Raw genomic sequence first — 14193 nt, 5'->3', positions numbered from 1 at the left:
CTCGTTGGCACTCTGAGCAAAGTTCCCCAGCAATGAGGCAGTGATTGTCTCCTCCTCTGTAATCCAGATGCAGTCCATGACCTCACTGCCGTTTTGTCTCCGTTCACTGCGGTTCCCTGGAGCAGGGAATTCCAAAGATTCACCACTTCTGGGGAAAGGAATTCCTCCTCCTCGCCAACTAGAAGGGATGACTCATTCTGAAGTTCTCTCCAGGGTTTAAATCCCCCATCAGGGGAACATCCTGTCCAAATGCACCCAGTCAAAGTCCCTCAGGAACTATGAGCACCCTTCAGTGAGCCTTGGCTCAGTCATATTTCACTATCTTATCTCAGGAATCAAACTAGAGCAGGCCCCAACGTCAGTCCTTTGGCGCAGGAGCCAAACTGTACAGGCAAGTAGTAGAGCAGGTTTACTGAACCATTCCCCCCCCTTACTGAAAAGGCAACATCCTGCTTGCTTTCCCAATGACCTTTCTACATTTGTGCTAAATCAGCAGGGACACATGGGACTGCAAGACTGCTGAGCAAACAAAAATAAACTGCTGGAGGATTTCGGCAGGTCAAGCAGCATCTGCAGAAGGAAAAAGTCAACATTTGGCATTCCTTCCAATGCTTTGTTAGGTTAGACCAATGTTGTAACCTGCTGAGTTCTGCCAGTAAATTGTTATTTTAGGCTAAATTTTCTATTCTTTTGTACTAAATCATTTTGTAACCTTTCTCGATTGCAATATTAATTTGCCTCTTCGATCTTCCTGCCACGGTGAATAGTCTCACAGCTTCCTGTATTACACAACGTCAGCTGATTTCTTCACGTATCCACTCCATATTCTTTCTAGAGCCCTTTGTGACTTCCTTAGAACTTGTTAACCCCTTCTCTACATTGGTGTCATCAAATATGCCTCTGGTACACCCATCCCTTTCTCCAAGTCATTTATTATTGGGGCCCCAGCACTGGTTCTGTGGTTCCCCAGTAATTACGGTTACCAATCTGAACAGAGATCATTTATTCCACCTTGTTTTCCTCCCCCCAACATTCCCCCACCACCCCCGTGTACAGAGAAACTGTGTGTGGTACTTTGCGTCTCCTAGAAATCCAGACACAATCCATCGACTGCTTTCCTTTACATCTTTCAAGAAGCTATCAAACAAGATTTCCCTTGATTGCACTGCTGTGTTTTAAATTTGCTTTTGTTACCTGGATAATGGATGCCGGCACTTGTGCAATGGCAGATATCAGGCCAAATACCCACTGTCTCTTGCTCTCTGTCTTGGGTTGTCTCACTACTTCTGCAGATTTGGTCGTTTACAGCAGACCCAATCAATTTTTTGGCAATCACCTCCATTAATACCCCAGGATACGTGTCATCAGGTCCAGGACTGTCAGCTAATTCTTCTCATTGTCATAGGATCACACAGCATGGAAAAAGGCCCTTTGGCCCAAATGCTCGCTGCTATCCCAGCTATTCTCATTTGCCAGCGTCTGGCCCATAACCTTCTAACCGTTTCCAATCCACATACCTGTCCAACTGTCTAGATGCATCCCCACTTCAACCACCTCATTCCCTATAGAGAGAAACAGCAACATAGCACACTATTTAAAAAAAGTAGCATCCCTCAATTTCCTATCCCTGTTTACCTTAAACCAGTGCCCTTTGATTCTTCATTCCCGAATCCAGGGAAAAAGGCTGAATGCATTCACCCTGTCTGTGTTCCTCAGTCACCTCTTAGCAGGGGCGGCGCTGTGGTGGTGTTAGCTAGTGCTATAGCCCCAGCAGAAATTGCAATAGCACCAGTGCAGCACCACCAAGAAATTTACTGAAATTTCACATACAAATTGCAGCTGCTTTGCTTGCTCTGTATAGTTTTGAATACAGCTTGTTTCTCCAGCAGCAATAAAGTTATAAACTCTGTCAGATCTACTCTACACTTCTGCTTATCCGTTCGTTGTCAATGTCTTGTCGTTGCTGTCCTCAGAGCAGTTAAGCTGCTCTAAGATCACTTAAGGTGGTGATGTTACTCACTCTCACTCACACGAGAGATTGATAGTGTACATCCAGGCGCAGATCCATGGTCCCGGAGACTAACAATACCCCCCCGCCCCACACACACACACACACACACACACACACACACACACACACACACACACACACACACACACATTGTGCTTTTACAAGCTAGCGTGGGCCTGGCACGTGCATTATTTTGGCGGTGTGAAAAATGGATCGATTTTTAGTGAGAAAACGACCTCATCCAGAGGAATCAGTGGTGTCTCAGCCTGAGCCTGTCTTAATTGAAAGTGACATTCAGAAAGAAGTAAGTGGGGATGAGGACAACAGCAGTTCATCGAAGGAGTGTGAGGGCGAAGTACAGGAACAAGAAATGGAGCGGGATTCAGAACAGAACATGGATGAAGCTGCTCTCAGTGCGAGTGGGAATACTGTTAACGATGTTAGCCAGCAGCCTGAGGAAGGACCCCGTCAGCCAGCATTGAAACATAGAAACATAGAAAATAGGTGCAGGAGTAGGCCATTCAGCCCTTCGAGCCTGCACCGCCATTCAATATGATAATAGCTGATCATCCAACTCAGAACCCTGTACCAGCCTTCCCTCCATACCCCCGATCCCTTTAGCCACAAGGGCCGTATCTAACTCCCTCTTAAATATAGCCAATGAACTGGCCTCGACTGTTTCCTGTGGCAGAGAATTCCACAGATTTACCACTCTCTGTGTGAAGAAGTTTTTCCTCATCTCGGTCCTAAAAGGCTTCCCCTTTATCCTCAAACTGTGACCCCTCGTATCCTTCGCTGCTCGCAACAGTTTGGCAATCATCAAAGGGGTTTTGTTCGTGGCTGGTTTGACTGACTAGAATATTCGATCATGAAAGATACTACGTTCTGCTTCGCATGCAGGCATTTCCTGTGTGGAGGACATGGGTTCCATTCTGAGTCTACCTTCACTGTCACCGATTACCACAACTGGCGGAAAGCTACAACAGCTTTCAAAACCCACCATGTAAGTGCAGCTCATAAGTTTGCTATGGAGACATGGGCCGAATTCAGATTGTGAAAACAAGACTGTTCAAGATTGGGAAAGATGCTTGACAGAGAACATGCAAAGCTTGTCCAAGAAAATCATGAGTATATGAGAGCTGTGGTTGAGTCTCTAGCAAGGACAGACAGTGAATGACACAGTGGAATTTCTAGCTCCAATGAGACCCTATCGCGATGCACTTATAGATTTATACAAACTAATCAGCATATCACTGACTCTACCTGTGACATCTGCCTCATGCAAACGGAGTTTCTCTTGCCTCAGACACCTCAAAGACTACCCAAGGAATAGCAGCGGTGATGCTCGGAACAGCAACTTGGCCCTGTTGGCCATAAACAGCCGGAGGACCAAAGCACTTGACAACCAGAAAATCATTGATGCTTCCACCACCAATCACAACAGACGGATTGTGCTTCTCTGAAATCATCAATGGTGAGGGCAGTTGATTTTTTTTAAATTTGGGCCAAGACTAATGCTGATTATTATTAGTATTTTGTGGTGGATACCCCATAGTCCTTATGTTTCCTGCAAATCCTAAACTATTACTTTTACTGCTATTAAGCCTGCTGGTTTTGCTTAGACTTCCAAGTCTCTGTTGATTTTTGTTTTAAATTCAGTAGCTGAATTAATTGAGGTATTGCATGGTCAGAGTATGATTTGTCCAACTCCTGGTAAAGCCTTGCATCTGTTGTTTGCCTTATTTGACTTTAATAACCATGTATCTTTTGGCATTGTCTGTCTATGTAATGAGAATAGCAGTGGACATTGTGGGTTAGTGTTGTGTTTTTCAGTTGAAAAGCAGGCATTTGACACTGATTGCGGGATTGGTGCGTGATTCACGTTGTCTGCTGTTGCTCGGATGCTCTGCTTGGTTTGTTTGTTTATGCTCTGTGTAGCCCGGGTTGTCTCTGATGCTGTTGACACTGTCACAGTTCACTTCTATATTATATTTATCAATTGCTGCTGCTTGTGAATCAACAGAGGAATTTATAGTAGGCACATAATGCTTGAAACTGACTTTTGAACGCCACTCGTCTGGCCTTGCAAATACATATTACCATAGGGTACATCCCTCAGCACCATCACTGAATAATTCAGCCCCACCGTAGCACCAGCAAGAAAAAACCTCTGGCACCGCCACTGCCTCTTAGTCTCCTACACTGTGAAGAATAGAATCGTCGCCTGCTCAACCTCTCCCGATAACTCAGTCCCTCCAGTCCTGGAAACTTTACTCCATTCTTTCTAGTTTAGTACTGTCTTTCCTATAACAGGGTGACCAAAACTGCACAAAATACTCAAATAGCTTCAACAAACAATATCAGGAAAGGTTGACTGAGCTAGAAGATTTCTCTTTGGAGAGATGGAGAGTGAGAGGTGGCTCGACAGTGGTGTACGAGATGATGAGAAGCATAGATCGAGTGGACAGACAGGGTGGAAATGGGATATCAGAGCAACCTTCTTTACACAGAATCAGAATCACTTTGTTGCCAGTATGCGCTTCGGTGCCAAGCAAAAAACACAGGACAGTATCAGAACAGACAGCACAACCGCAAACAACAATTTACAAGACAGCAGTGCAAACAGCCACGACCAACCAACAATTAGCAGAATGATCACATCTGCCAATGCAAATAATCAAAAATAAATGTCAACATATGAAGAGAGTTAATAATTATAAACGGAACAAGGAGAGCAGGATAGATCATTTAACAGCATGTTGTGCTGAGATAGTTGGGCAAGGGGATTATTACACCTGAGTGAGTTTTATTGAGGAGCTGGATAGCTACAGGAAAGAAGTTTCAGAGATGACTTGTAGTCCTGGTGGCGATGGACTTGTAGCATCATCGTGATGGCAATTTGATGGATGGGTGTCTGCTCGGATGAGTGGAGTCAGCAGTAATTTTCCAGGTCTTTTCTTCGTTCTGGTGATGAAGAAGCCTTTTAATGTTGGTCGCTGACATCCAGTGATCCTCCCTGTTGAGTCAATGACTGACTGCAACCCGGAATTGCAGAGGGGTGATCCAGCGGGAAACCAAACGGTGACAGAGCTGATCACAACACACTCAATGGTGGCTGTGTAAAAAGTTGTCAGGATACGCTCTGAGATGTTAAGTTTCCTAAACTGCCCTTGGAAAATCAATCTTTGCAGGGCTTTCTTAGTGATCAATGTAACGTACTTGTCCCACTTCAGTGCATTGGTAATGGTAGTCCCCAGGAGTTTGAATATCTCGACCACAGACACAGCCTGACCAGTAATTTCCAAGGGGGGCATGGGTGGCGGCGGGGAGGGGGTTGTCGGCAGCAGTCAATCCTCATTTCCACTGTCTTGATAGCATTCAGCTCCAAGTTGTTATGAGCCCACCGTGCTGAGAGACGGTCTACCTCTCTTTGATAGCAGCTCACTTCATCATTAGAGAGGAGACCAAATACGGTCTGTGAACTTTCGGATTTGAACGGATTTGAATGTATTTGTCTGTGGAGGTGCAGTCATTTGTATAAAGTGAGAACAGGAGGGGTGAAAGAACACAGCCCAGTGGAGAGCTGCTGCTTTTGTGCTTACTGAGTTGGGCAAGGTTATTGTTATCAGGTTTGTTGTAACCGGTATGTGATATGAAATTTGTTAACTTAGCAGCAGCAGCTCAATGTAATACATAATTTAGAAGAAAAAAAGAAGATAAATAATAATAATAAATAAGTAAATCAATTACAGTATATGTATATTGAATAGATTAAAAATCATCCAAAAACCAGAAATAATATATATTAAAAAAGTGAGGTAGTGTTCATGGATTCAATGTCCATTTAGGAATCGGATGGCAGAGGCGAAGAAGCTGTTCCTGAACCGCTGCGTGTGTGCCTTCAGGGTTCTGTATCTCCTCCCTGATGGTAAAGGAAAAGTATGTTGCATCCGGAGTTTCTCCAGCTGGCGGGCGATTTCCCTCCACGCCTCTCTGACGTAGTGGGGAACCACGTATGAGATAAGTTTCAGCAGTGGTTTGCCATTGCCTTCTGCTGGGTGAGTTTCCAAGGAGATCACCAGCTCGTAACCCAGCACGGATGGAAAGCGTGCAGGGGAGCCAGCTGGATTCGAACTCGGGACCTTTCGCCACGAAGTCCGGCGCTGATGCCACTACGCCACCAGCCTGATGGTAACAGTGAGAAAAGGGTATGCCCTGGGTAATGGACATCCTTAATAATGCTGCCTTTCTGAGATACCGCTCCTTGATGATGTCCTGGGTACTTTGTAGGCTAGTGCCCAAGATGGAGCTGACTAGATTTACAACCTTCTGCAGCTTCTTTCAGTCCTGTGCAGCAGCCCCTCCGTACCAGACAGTGATGCAGCCTGTCAGAATGCTCTCCACGGTACATCCATAAAGGTTTTTGAGTGCATTTGTTGACATACCTAATGAAGTATAGCCGCTGTCCTGCTTTCTTTATAACTGCATCGATATGTTGGAACCAGATTAGATTCTCAGAGATCTTGACACCCAGGAACTTGAAACTGCTCACTCTCTCCACTTCTGATCCCTCTATGAGGACTGATATGTGTTCCTTTGTCTTACCCTTCCTGAAGTCCACAATCAGCTCTTTCGTCTTACTGACATGAGTGCCAGGTTGTTGCTATGGAACCACTCCACAAGATGGTCTATCTCACTCCTGTACGCCCTCTCGTCATCACCTGAGATTCTACCAACTATGGTTGTATCGTCAGCAAATTACAGATGGTATTTGAGCTATGCCTAGCCACACAGTTATGAGTATATGGAGAGTGGAGCAGTGGGCTAAGCACACACCCCTGAGGTGCGCCAGTGTTGATCGTCAGTGAGGAGGATATATTATCACCAATCCACACAGATTGTGGTCTTCCGGTTAGGAAGTCAAGGATCCAATTGCAGAGGGAGGTACAGAGGCCCAGGTTCTGCAACTTCTCAATCAGGATTGTGGGAATGATGGTATTAAATGCTGAGCTATAGTCGATGAACAGCATCCTGACACAGGTGTTTGTGTTGTCCAGGTGGTCTAAAGCTGTCTGGAGAGCTATTGAGATTGCATCTGCCATTGACCTATTGTGACGATAGGCAAATTGCAATGGGTCCAGATCCTTGCTGAGGCAGGAGTTCAGTCTAGTCATGACCAACCTCTCAAAGCATTTCATCGCTGTTGATGTGAGAGTCATTAAGGCAGCTCACATTATTCTTCTCAGGCACTGGTATAATTGTTGCCTTTTTGAAGCATGTGGGAGCTTTCGCCTGTAGCAGTGAGAGGTTGAAAATGTCCTTGAATAGCAGGAGCCCAGCCTTACAGTCTGCACTGTAAGGTACGGCTTCCTGTGTAGCAATTCTGGAACAATAGTGTTGAAGGCAGAGCCAAAATCCACAAACAAGATCCTCACATCAATGTTGGGGAAGTCCAGATGTTGAAGAATGTGATGAAGGCATAAGTTAACTGCTTCCTCAACTGTGAGTTGCTCTATAAGCAAGCTGTAATGGGTCAAAAAGACAATCAGTAATGGCCTTAAGGTAAGGTAAACCAACATCAGATGTTCAAAGGTTTTCATAATGACTGAATTCAGAGCTATTGGCCTAGAATCATTAAGTCTAATGATCTTGTCTTTCTTGGGAACTGAAACAATTGTAGCAACTTTAAAGCAGTCTAGAACACTGCATAATTGCACAAGGTGAAATTATCTCAGTCAAGACAGGTGGGAGGAGAAGATGGCGGCGCAGCTCTCCAGTGAAATGATATTGCATTTGTAAGTAGGATGCCGTGCACAATTCTGATTTGATGGAGACAGATGTGAGAAGCACGGAGGAACATCTGGAGAAAACTTCTGAAAAGCCCGGTTGGCTGCCGCTGCTACTGTGCGATCGAGAATCTCTGGAGGGAAGCCACACATGTAGGCATGACCCTTTGCAAATGTGAGGGTCCTCAACTCCTTGGTGAGCTTGTCATTGTTATACCTCACAATAATCTTTTTAGGAAGACACATATCTTCAGAGAAGGATATGTAAGCTGTTACAATGTCAGCATATTCATCTGTACTGCTGCACCAACCTTCCAACAACTCAGGAATCCATGGCTGTCTGATGGTCCCAGTTGGTTTAACCATGGATGAATACCATGGTTTGTAGCTGGAACAACCAAGACCATGGCATGGTCAGAGATGCAAAAGGAAAATGGTGGAATGTCCCTTTGATCTGGTGTGTGTGTGGAACGTCCTGTCAGGGGTGGTGGTAGAGGCAGATACGCGAAGGGCATTTACGAAACTCTTAGATAGGACATGGATGATAGAAAAGCGGAGGCAATGTGGGAGGGAAGGATTAAATTAATCTGAGAGTACGTACCAGGTAGACCCAATGCCGTGGGGTCATCTCCAGACGCCAAAGGCAGTTTGGCGCAGCCATCAACCGAGCTGGGTTGGTGGGGGCTGAGCCCTCTCATCAGTGCCTGCCCCTCCAGTCTTCACTCAGTGGAAGACAAGCTGATGGTGTTCATCTGTAGCTGCTCGTGCGTATGACTGAGAAAATGCTGTGTGCTTGCTCCTGGAGAAACTTGGTGCTAGGACAACATCCCATGCATTGTCAATCTATGGGTCACGACACTCGGTCTTGGGTTAGGTTTTTTTTGACGACAGTTACTGCTCTCGTAACTACATGTGTTATACGTGCCTTGTGCTGTGTGTGCCTGTTGGTATTACGTCTTGTACGTTGGCCCCTGAGGAACACTGTTTCATGTGTGTGGTTGAATGACAATTAAACTTGAATTTCAACTTGAACTTGAGAGTAGGTTAAGAGGTTGGCAGAGCATCATGGACCGAAGGGCCTGTGCTGGGCTGTAATATTCCATGTTCTGCACGTCAGAATATTTTAAAAGTGCTACTCATGTTTTATTGATTGAATATTGTATTCGACTCTGTTGTTAAGATCATTAAAGCAAATACAACCTACATTAACTGAATGAAAATGGAGTAAGGTGAAAAAACTTGTTTCCAGAAAACATTCTTAGACTGTCGAATCCAGCTCTCTCTATTCTTCCACTATAGTCTCATGTCTGTTTTTTGCACTGAAGTACAGTCTACAGCTCTATCGTTTGCATCATTCTCCTAATTTGCAGCTATTTATTGTGACTGTATCACTCTGCGCACTTCAAACAAGCGAGGAATTTCATGGCATTCTGGTGGACACAACAGTAAACTCAAATGAATGTGAGCACATTGCGTGTGCAAATTGGACCAAGGACAGCCAGAACATCGATTAGGAGATTGTTCGTTCATATTATGTCGTGTCACATGACATGGATGACCATGGCCTTTCCATGACCGTGATTGGTCTTGCCAAATTCTTCCACAGAAATGATTTGCCATTGCCTTCTTCTGGGCAGTCTCTTTACAAGACAAGTGTCCGCAGCCATTACCAATACTCTTCAGAGACTGTCTGCCTGGTGTCAGTGGTCACATAACCAGGACTTGTGAGATGCACCAGCTGCTCATACGACCATCCATCACAAGATCCCTCGGCTTCACGTGACCCTGATCGATGTGGCACTTTGCCCAAGGGTGACCCGCAGGCTAGTGGAGGGAAGGAGCACCTTACACTCTCTTTGTTAGAGACGTATCTCCACCCCACCACCTACTAGGAGATAGGGAGAACAAAGGAGGCATTAGAAAAGTCAGGGGCTCAGACTGAGACGCAGTAAAGAGATGAGAGTGAATAGGTCTGAGTGAAAAAGAGAAACAGAAACACTATGGGGTTTACTGCCACCGACTTTGTGTACATGTCATGATATGAGGGATTTCACAGCAGCAGTACTGGGCAAAGACAAAGTACTGTAAGTTACAAAATAAATACTGAGACATATACTGAAATCAGAGGAAATAAGACAAACAATAAATGAAACAAAGTATATTTCTAGGAGGAGCAGAGTTTGGATAACTCCAGAAATTAGTAGTTAGCAGATAAGATCAGAGACAGAAAGTGTAGAAAAGATGAGGTTAGATGGGGAGGAAGGGGAATGGAGGGGCAGGGGGAATGAGGGGAGGCAGACAGTGGAGGGAAGGAAGGGGAGAGCAGAAGAGAGCAAAGTGGAGGATGGGGGAGGGAGGACCGTAAGTCATAGGAGTAGAATGAGGCTATTCAGCCCATTACATCTGCTGTGGCATTCCATCATGGCTGAGTTATCATCCCTCTCAACCCCATTCTCCTGTCTTCTCCCTGGGCCCTTGATTAGTAGATGCCCATCAGTCTCTGCTTTAAATATGCCTAGTGACTTAGTTTCTACAGCAATTAACTCCATAGATTCACCACCCTTAGGCTAAAGTAATTCCTCCTCATCTCTGTCCTCATACTGTGAGTCTGTCCTCTGGTCCTACACTCCCTTACTATAGGAAATATTCTCTCCACCCCTCCCCCCCCCATCTAGGCCTTTCAATATTCGATAGGTTTCAATAAAATTTCTCCTCGTTCATCTAAACTCCAGAAAGCACAGGCCCAGAGCTATCAAACGCTCCTCACACGTTAACCCTTTCATTCCTGGGGTAATTCTCATGAACCTCCTCGGAACCCTCTCCAATTGCAGCACATGTTTCTTTGAGAAGGGGGCACAAATCTCCAAGTGGGATCTAGCCTGTGCTTTATAAAGCCTCAGCATCACATCCCTGCTCGTACATTCTAGCCCTCTTGAAATGAATGCCAACATTGCACATGCCTTCCTCAACACCAACTTAAATTTCAAATTAAACTTTACAGAATCCTACATGAGAATTCCCAAGTCCCTTTGCACCTCTGATTTCTTAATTTTCTCCCCACTTAAACAATAGCATATGCCATTAATCCATCTACCCAAGCGCATGGACATATACATCCCTACACTGCATTCTATCTGCCACTTCTTTGCCCATTCTCCTTAACTGTCCAAGTCAGGGGTCCCCACCCTCGGTTAATCTCGGTTAATGGTAGGGGTCCATGGCATCAAAAAGGTTGGGAATCCAGTCAAATTTCTTCTGCAGGCTCCCTAATTCTTCAACACCATCTGCCCCTCACCTGTCCTTGTATCGTCTGCAAATCTGGCCACAAAGCAATCAATTCCATCATTGAAATCATTGACATATAATGTGAAAAGATGAGGTGTCAACTCCCACCCCTGCTGAACACCATTAGTCACGGGGAATAGTGGGGGGGGGAGAAAGGGAGGGAGTGGTGGGGGTGAAAGGGAGGGAGAAAGGGAGGGAGCGGGAGAGAAAGGGAGGGAGCGGGGAGAAAGGGAGGGGGTGGTGGAGGGAGAAAGGGAGGGAGTGGTGGGGGAGGGAGAAAGGGAGGGAGCGGGGGGAGAAAGGGAGGGGGTGGTGGAGGGAGAAAGGGAGGGAGTGGTGGGGGAGGGAGAAAGGGAGGGAGCGGGGGAGAAAGAGAGGGAGTGGTGAAAGGAGAAAGGGAGGGAGTCGTGGGGGAGAAAGGGAGGGAGAAAGGGGGTGGGGGGAGAAAGGGAAGGAGTGGTGGGGGGGAGAAAGGGAGGGAGTGGTGGTGGTAGAAAGGGAGGGGGTGGGGGAGGGAGAAAGGGAGGGGGTGGTGGGGGGAGAAAGGGAGGGAGTGGTGGGGGAGGGAGAAAGGGAGGGCATGGTGGGGGAGGGAGAAAGGGAAGGAGCGGTGGGGGAGAAAGGGAGGGGGTGGTGGGGGGAGAAAGGAAGGAAGTGGTGGGGGAGAAAGGGAGGGAGAAAGGGGGAGGGTGGGGGGAGGGAGAAAGAAGGGAGGTGGTGGTGGGGAGAAAGGGAAGGAGAAAGGGGGGTGGGGGGAGAAAGGGGGGTGGGGGGAGAAAGGGAGGAGGTGGTGGGGGAGGGAGAAAGGGAGGCAGATCAAAATAAAACCATCAGTCAACAGGACACAGCAAGAGAAAGAATACTCGGATTGGAGTCATTCCACAGGTAAGTCCCTGAGGCTTGCAGGGAAGGACTCTGTCCATTGCCACTTTCTGCAGGAGGCAGCTATCACAATTACATCTGCCAGTAGCTGGTCGTAGCCATGAGCACAGTCCTGAGTTAGGGGAAATCCAGTACAGTTCAGAAACACTATCTTAGGTTTGTGCAAACAACTCCATCATCAATTTCCTACTTGGGACGACAGAGCCTTAGGAAGTCTCCCAGCCCACACACCCAGAGACGTCCAGCACGTCTGCACTAACCTGCTCGAGTGCCTTCTCCACATCGGTGACATTTGGGTAGAGTTGATTGTGAAATCTGGGTGCCTTCACAGCTTCCTCCACATCGTAATGAAACCACAGCGTGTTCATTATTACCTGGGCCACCATAAAGACACTGAATGAATCACACGACAAGATATCTCCTCACCAAAATTTCTGCCCATTCATTGTTCTCTCCACTTCTGAAGATGTTGATCATAATCCTCTCCACCCCAGTACATACCAGCGCCGTTGCCGTAGTGATCTTCGTTCCCCCAGAGGCACCCACCACCATTTTCACCGAGTTGTCTCCGTTGAGAATTATAGCAGGACACATGGAGGACAGTGGCGTCTTGCCTGATGGGAAGAGAACAGACACTAAGGCACAGTGTACAAAGGGAGTACCTTGGGGAGGGGAATTATCACGCAATCAGGCAGGAAAATGGGAGCAACAATTGGGATGCATGTAATCAGGGAGAAATGCACAGTGGAGTGTGGGGCTTGTTTGGGGTGTAAAGGAGAAATTCACAGTGGAAGTGTTGGGGCTTGTTTAGAGTGTACTCAGGGAGAAATGCACAGTGATAGTTTGGGGTTTGTTCAGGGAACACTTGCTGTGGGTACTGAATAGATTTGTCTGACTGAGGTATGGAATCAATTGTGTGGTTAAACAACCGTGGTTGACAAAAGATATTGAACACCTCGTCAGGAGGAAGAAAGGAACTTACTTAAGCTTTTGGAAGTAAGGGTCACTCTGGGCTCATGCTAATTATAAGATAGCAAGGAAAGAGCTTAAGAAGAGATTTAGGAGAGCTAGAACGGGGTTGAGAAGGTCCTGGTGAGTCCAATTAAGTTAATCCCAAGGCTTTCTTCATGTATGTGAAGAAGAGGAAGATAGCCAAAGAGAACAAAGGCCCAATCATATTGGAGTCGCAAGAGATAGGGGAAGTACTTAATGAATACTTTGCCTCAGTATTCACCAGGGAGAGTGACCTTGACAAATGTGAGGCCAGCATAGACCAAGAGGATATATTGGAAAGATGTTGACATTAACAAAGAGGATGAACTGGAACTTTTAAAGAAAAATTTAGGATAGATAATTACCCAGAACGAGACAGGATATAGACCAGGGTACTAGGGGAAGCGAAGGAAATGATTGCTGCATCTTTGGCAATGACCTTTGTGTCCGCACTAGCTGCTGGGGTGGTGCAGATGATTGGAGGGAGGGAGATGTTCTTCCTTTGGTCAGGAAAGGGAGTGGTGATAACCCTGGGAATTATAGTCTCACTTCAATTGTGGACAAATAATTGGAGATGATTCTTAGAGACAGGATTATGAGAATTTGGAAAAGCATAGTTTGATTAGTGATAGGCAGCATGGCTTTGTGAGGGGCCGGTCAAATCTCACACCAGATCAAATTCTTAAATGAATTGACAAAACAAATTGATGAAGGTGGAGCAGTGGATGTGGTGTATATGGATTTTAGTAAGGTGTTCGACAAAGTTCCCCACAGTAGGTCGATTCAGAACGTTGGAGCACGTGGGATCCAATCAAACCCAGCTGCATGGATTCAGAATTTCTTGCTCGCATAAGCCAGAATGTGGTAGTAGATGGGGAGGTCGGTGACCAGCAGTGTTCCACAGGGATCTGTTCTGGGACTCCTGCTCTTGGGGATTTTTATAAATAACATGCATGAGGAAGTTGTTTGGGGGGAGTAGTAAGTTTGCACTTTGTCAAAGAACTTCTGAAAATCTAAGTGAGCACATCCGCTGACTCTGCTTTGACTATCCTACCCGATATTTCCTTAAAGAATTCCAGCAGAGATTTTTCAGGAAAGATTTTCCTTTAACGAAACCATGCTGCATTTAGCCTACTTTATCATCTGCCTCCAAAGACCCTAACACCTCATCCTTAGTAATGGAATCTGACAACCTCCCAACCACTGAGGTCAGGCTGGTCTATAATTTCCTTTCTT

The 14193-nt window shown here is 46.1% G+C and overlaps 1 protein-coding gene across 1 annotated transcript in view; it reads right to left on the bottom strand.

The window, feature by feature from the left end:
- LOC140192586 (glutathione hydrolase light chain 1-like) overlaps nt 1-14193 on the bottom strand; it is a 51121-nt gene that overhangs the window by 24140 nt on the left and 12788 nt on the right. The window contains exons 3-4 of the mRNA XM_072250146.1: nt 12466-12578; nt 12225-12338 (exon numbers count right to left, since the gene is read on the bottom strand). Coding sequence (XP_072106247.1) covers nt 12225-12338; nt 12466-12578 — 227 coding nt within the window. The remainder of the gene's footprint in view (nt 1-12224; nt 12339-12465; nt 12579-14193) is intronic.

Source organism: Mobula birostris, unplaced genomic scaffold (genome assembly GCF_030028105.1).
Source record: "Mobula birostris isolate sMobBir1 unplaced genomic scaffold, sMobBir1.hap1 scaffold_1743, whole genome shotgun sequence".
NCBI classification, from domain to species: Eukaryota; Metazoa; Chordata; class Chondrichthyes; order Myliobatiformes; family Myliobatidae; genus Mobula; species Mobula birostris.
Note: the sequence above shows the minus strand (reverse complement) of the source record. Positions and strands in the feature narration are given on the sequence as shown.